Source organism: Galeopterus variegatus, unplaced genomic scaffold, assembly GCF_000696425.1.
Source record: "Galeopterus variegatus unplaced genomic scaffold, G_variegatus-3.0.2 Scaffold841, whole genome shotgun sequence".
NCBI lineage: Eukaryota > Metazoa > Chordata > Mammalia > Dermoptera > Cynocephalidae > Galeopterus > Galeopterus variegatus.
Window position 1 is genome coordinate 41,438 of NW_007726952.1, and position 6,404 is coordinate 47,841.

A 6,404-nucleotide genomic window follows, 5' to 3' on the forward strand; every position below is an offset into this window, starting at 1 on the left:
TAAATGGACGCAAACTGGTTATTACTCAGGCTCAAGTGTCAGACACAGGTCTTTATCAGTGCGTGGCAACAAACACTGCTGGAGATCACAAGAAGGAATTTGAAGTGACTGTTCATGGTATCTAAATGGACGCAAACTGGTTATTACTCAGGCTCAAGTGTCAGACACAGGTCTTTATCAGTGTGTGGCAACAAACACTGCTGGAGATCACAAGAAGGAATTTGAAGTGACTGTTCATGGTAGGCTGAAGAAGGGACAGGAGCATTACATTTGAGATTAATTTATGCATTGTTTCACTGTCTAATTCAGATTGTAGCTCAATAATGTAGACAAATCTTGAGTTGTGGAAAATAGTATGAAGGATGCAAACTTAAGTGAAATAATGGATGATTTCAAGTCATTTTACTGACTTTGAGGCTCAGCCAAGAAGTATCAGGTGAATTAATTTAGACAGATTGTAGCTCAATAATGTAGACAAATCTTGAGTTGTGGAAAATAGTATGAAGGATGCAAACTGAAGTGAAATAATGGATGATTTCAAGTCATTTTACTGACTTTGAGGCTCAGCCAAGAAGTATCAGGTGAATTAATTTAGACAGAATTTAAATGTTAGGAAGTGTGTTCTATATAGAATGCCATGGTTTGAGGAATAAGACCAAATAAGACAGAAGAGGCAGGCAGCAACTTCCAAGGAAAGGGGTTGTGTCAGCATTTAAGGGCTTAGCCAAAACAGGAGGGATTATAAATAGAGTAGTCTCCAGAAGGAGGCTGAGAGATAATGGCAGGATCCAGGGCACATAAGTGCATTCACAGAACTGGCACATTAGGGTCATAACCATTAATCTAATGAAAGAAGCAACCCTCTGCCAAGGTATTATGTGTCTCACTTGCTGGCAGAACTTGGGAAGGGAGAGACTGGAACCAGAAACTGGAGAGCCATTTAGAAGCCACAAGAAGAGTTGTCTATTAGTGTCAACTTCATTCTTCCCTCTGTCTCTGTAGACTGTCTTGCTTTTTCAGTCCCATGTCCCATGATGGAATATAGATAATCCTGTTTCTCAGTCTAAATTTCAATTCCTGAGGGAAGGATTCTGGCAGGCCCAGCTTAAAACAAGTTACCATCCCAGGTTCAATCGGCCCTGCTGGGGTCAGACTCATACAGTATAAATACAGCCAGAAACCCACCCTGATTTAATGAGGTAGCTCTTGAGAAACAGCAGGTCACTATAGACTGAGAAAACATCAAAAGGTCTAAGCCAAACATACATGTTGATTGCAGTAGCCATAAATACATTTTACTTATTATTTGGAGAATTAAAGATTCATATTAAGTAATCTCTAAACTTGCTAAAAATTATAAATTAAATGCACGGAATAAAATTATTTCATTGTTTGTTAAAATAGGGATTTTCTCTTTTCTAAATTTTAGTTTCAGGCTCTTTGCATACATATTTTTAAGTGTTTGGCCCCAGTGATTATGGTTTTGTTCCTTCCTCTCTTCCTCCCTTCCCTTCTCTTCCTTTCTCCTTTCCTTAAATCTAGTTCCTCCAACAATCAAGTTCTCAGGCCTTTCTGAGACAACTGTAGTGAAATACAAGCCTGTGACCTTGCAGTGCATAGCCAATGGCATTCCAAATCCATCCATCACATGGTTAAAAGATCACCAACCTGTGAACACTGCCCAAGGAAACTTCAAAGTAAGTATAAATATTACTGAAACCAAATAGAGAAAGATCTTCCTGGAGCTATCACATTATTCTTAACTGTAGATTTCCCTCTTGGACAGGTTTTGCGGAAAATTTATTAAAACAATATGTGTTTTCCTTAAAGTTTTTAAGAATTTAACTTAATATTTTGATTTGAAGAGTGGAATTAAATAAAGACTAACTAACCTTAACAATGCTATCTATTTTAACATAGTGGTTAGTATTTTTATTATTTTGATTAATACCTGTTTTAGCTATCAAAAAACTGGTGTTTTATGGATGTATAGCATTTATCAAAAATAAGCCAATATATCCCCAATATGTTCACTGTAAACTAAGATTAAGGTAAAGTCATATCTACATAAACCTAAATGAAATAAGTCATGAAAAACACATTTAAAAACTAGTTTATAAGCTTCAAGAGGGCAGAGATTCAATCAATCTTGTGAAGTTCACTTCTATATTCTTCATACTGATCATTGTCTCTGGCATATAACTATATCTTAGTACATACTTGATGAAGGTAGGTCGGTAGAAAGAAGATAGATTTCAAATGAGGACAATCTAAATGATGCATTTAAAAATCAGAATTAATAGATTTTGCCCCTAGGATCAAATTGATTGACTAATGTGGGCTTGAATTTTACTTGTAGCAAGTTCTCGATAATAAGAGATGCGTTGAGTTCTTTTCCCAGTAGACGTGATGGATATGTTTGTTTATTATTCCTATTCCAAATTTAATGAAACTAATCTCGCATCTTTGTGCTAGTGAAAGATTCAGTAGGTAACCTTCAAATATAGCACAGGTAAATGACTGTTTACCTGGGACACAAACATTTATCAGGTAATCATACAAAGGTAGAATTGTGAACTGTAATGAGTGATTTTAGAGAGAATATAGAAAGCTAGAAGAACACAATGAGGAAAGCCTTTGCACGTAAGGAAAATTTATGGGGACAGCCATAAAGGGGTTCTGAAGAATATATAAGAGTTAAATGGATGAACTAATAGAAGGAACTGTGTAGGGTATTTCAGAGAAGATGTGCATGGGCAAACAACTTAAAGTAAAGAAGAGCGTGATGCCTCTTGAGGACCCCAAAGAAAACCAGTAGACTGAGGAACAGAGAACAAAGGAGAGGATGGATTAGACATATTGAAGTGCAGGCGGGGGCACTTAAGTAAGGTTAACCATTTTATTTATACTTTAAGGCAACGGGAGGCCTTTGGAGAGTTTTAAGAGAGGAGTAACATAATCAGGCTTGCATTTTAAGTAGTTACCCAGATCCCTTCCAAAGAATAAATTGGAGAAGACAAGAGTAGATATGTAGAAACCAATTAAGATCTATTTGTGCTTTTGTAGGAGAGAGAGAAGATAGAAAGTTGGACTCACATGCTGGCCATGGAGATGAGGATACTTGGATATATTTGAGACTTATTTTTATTAGTTAAATCATTGGGAGTTGGTGAAAGGTTGTTCATGAAAGGTGAAGAAAAAAGAATATGCCAAGGGAGACTCCTAGGAATTTAACCTACACAACTGCATGGATAATTTTGCCATCCAATGAGATGGGACACTCTGGAGGAGGACAAGTGTGAGGGGAAAAAACTGTGATTTGAGTTTTAGAATTTGGGGGGTTGAGATGATTTTGAGATAAACCAGTGATTTTAACTGATATTCCAGTATCTCCAGCCTCCCCAACTGTTGTTAATCTATTTTGCATACTGTTGCCAGAATAATATGTTTAACATGCAAATTTGATCCTTTTGCAAATCAGTAGATCATTGAATGTATGGTCCTGAATCTCAAAGGAGAGCTCTGGTTGGAGATATTGGCACATCGATGATGTTTGAAACCATGGGCATGGATGAGTTAATCCAAGGGGAGGGAGAATTAAAGAGTAAAATGACAAAGGAGAGAGGACCAACTTAGTTCAGTGTCTCAATAAATTATGCCATTTAAAGGCCATGTGCAATAGTCAAGAGATGTACGAATGTGTTGCTTATTACTCGTTTATTATAATATGGGTGGAAAATAGGTTAAGTAGAAGTTTACATGGGAGAGCTTGGGGAGAAGATCATTTGAGGTCAGAATGTGGTGAGGCTTGAGAGCTATGCTGAGTTCAGATTTCATTGTGGGCAAGGTGGGGAGCCATGAATGAGCTTTGAAGGGGGACTGGTAAAAGGATCAAACTTGCATTTTAAACAAATTATTCTGGCAACAGTATACAAGATAGATTAAGAACAGTTGGAGAGGTTGGAGACACTGGAACATCAGTTAAGAAGCTATTATAATCCCGTGGTGGCTGTGGAAATGGAAAACAGTGTATCTGAGAAACATAGTGGTATAATTAATAGGAGTCAAAGTGGGCTCCAAAACCTAGATGACTGGAAAAATAGTGGGTGCCATTAAACAAGACTAGGAACATGCAATGAGACATAGGTTTTAGGGATACGAGGAAAGAATTTATGAGCTTAGTTTTGGGTATGTTAAATTTCATGTACTAACCTGAACAGCAGGTAGCTGGAGCTGCAAGTACAGAGCTCAGGAGAGAAGATGAGGCTAAAGCTGTAAATTTAGAAATCTGCATAGGGTTTTTCACAGATGGCATGGGGTTGGATGAAAACTATCAGATATGTTTCCTGCTTGTAGGACAGGAAGAGGAAGCAGATTCTGTAAAGTAATCTCCTAAAAAAGTCAGAGAATGAGGACTGATGGAATGCTGTATCATTATACCCAGAGTAGAGTTTCAAGAAGTAGGTCGTCAAACACACTAAATGCTGTAGATGGTGGAAGAGAGAATATGCTTACTACACAGACTGCTGGATACTGTGTTTAGAAGTGACTGGTAACCTCAGAATAATCAGTTTCAAAGAATAACCTCTGAATCACCAGTTGCAAAATGGAGAAGGCCGGTTGCAATGGGTTTAAGAGGGAAATAAGGAAAAACAATCAGGAAGAAATATATCTGCATTCCCATTATTCATATTTTATAAATTTTGTTATTTTTCTGGCCTCCATCACCATGTAATCAAAATCTTATTGTTTTAAAACTACTTATGAAGTATTTTTAAAATGGGGTCATGTTTTTTCAGATAGCTTAAACTTTCATCACTTACTTCATAGTTCAGTGCTAAAGTCTTTTATTCAATGGAGTTTTATGACTATACCAGCAGTTGGCCTTACGTTATTTTATTTTCTGTTTTACAATGAATAAGAAAAGCTTTTATATCATATTATTTACTTTCTTGGGCATGATGAAGTGATCTGGCTCTAATCTATCAAAAGATAATTAAGATATTGGCTTGAAAATATAATTAGATATTATAAATTTAAATGAAGTTTTCTATCCTAGCAAATGTTTTGAAGTTCCAGCATAAAGTACAAAATGCTGCTATGCTTTCTGCTCCCAATTAGATACAGTCTTCTGGTCGAGTTCTACAAATTGCCAAAGCCCTGTTGGAAGATGCTGGCAGATTCACATGTGTGGCTACCAATGCAGCTGGAGAAACACAACAGCACATTCAGCTGCATGTGCATGGTAATGTAATTTCCACATCTTAACAAAAAAAATTTCCATGGCATATTCTAAAATTTCGTGAGCTTATTTTTATTGAATTACAGTATACAAGAAATATGTGTTTATTTTGTCTGTAAGAAAAAAACCTAATAATTTTTTGTACATTATTGTAATTATAATTGCTCATATTATATATATATATATATAATTGCTTCAGTTTTCATGTTGTCAAATAGGAGATGCTGGAGCTCATAAACAAATACACTGTCCTGTGTTTCAAATTATCGGCACTCTCTTAACAGACAACTTTCTGCAGATAACTTTTGTTGAAAAGACAGAAGTTGTAGGGTTGTTCCCTAGTCTTCTCTGTGATTTTCTTGCCTACCTATAAGAAGGATTTTGTGAATAGAAGCTCTCTTTGGCTCAGGGTCTTTTCCTATGGGCTTTAATAAAAAAATTCTGGGTGGCCATGGAGCACCTCATTAATATTATAGCTTCACAGTAAACTTGAAAGACTACGTGACCTTGAATATAAGATTTCAGATCTCTATAGGCTTATCAGAAAGGGCCAAGATTGGAGGCTTGGACTTTTCTAATTCAGCCATGATAGTTGCAGAAAGCTAGTCAAGATTTCCATGCACATGTTATTCATTTTCTCTAATTCTCATGATTTCTTGTCCATCTTTTATTCGTTTATTCATTCATTCATATATTCACTCCACATTGACTGAGGAATCAAATCTAGAATAATGCCCTACCACCTAGCTTACTTCCAGGACTATAACAAAAAATATGTAATGAATGAAAGAATAAATAGTAAGTGAATGAAAAAAATTAAAATGGATATTGAATTTTTCTAATTTGCTTCTTTGCATATTTTTTATTTGAATCAACCAGTTAAAAGATTCCAATCATGAGGTCCCTAAATGTTTGCAATAAACCAGTTTATTCTTTCCTCAGTTCCCCAAATATGAACACTTAGCTTACAGATGTTCACACATATAAACCACATTTCTTTCTTTTTTTTTTTCAGCCAGTGAGCGGCCGGTCTGTATGTGGGATCCGAACCCTCGGCGGGAGCGCTGCAGCACTTCCCAAGCGGCGCACTGTAGCAGTGCACCACCGGGCCGGCCCCTAAACCACATTTCTCAAGAGAGCCTTTATTCTTTCACTGAGTAAT

At 36.5% G+C, this 6,404-nt stretch overlaps 1 protein-coding gene across 1 annotated transcript in view; it reads left to right on the forward strand.

The window, feature by feature from the left end:
* HMCN1 (hemicentin 1) overlaps nt 1-6,404 on the forward strand; it is a gene marked incomplete at its 5' end in the record, with an annotated part of 218,465 nt that overhangs the window by 39,189 nt on the left and 172,872 nt on the right. Inside the window, 3 exons of the mRNA XM_008572836.1 lie at nt 117-239; nt 1,543-1,697; nt 5,122-5,245. Coding sequence (XP_008571058.1) covers nt 117-239; nt 1,543-1,697; nt 5,122-5,245 — 402 coding nt within the window. The remainder of the gene's footprint in view (nt 1-116; nt 240-1,542; nt 1,698-5,121; nt 5,246-6,404) is intronic.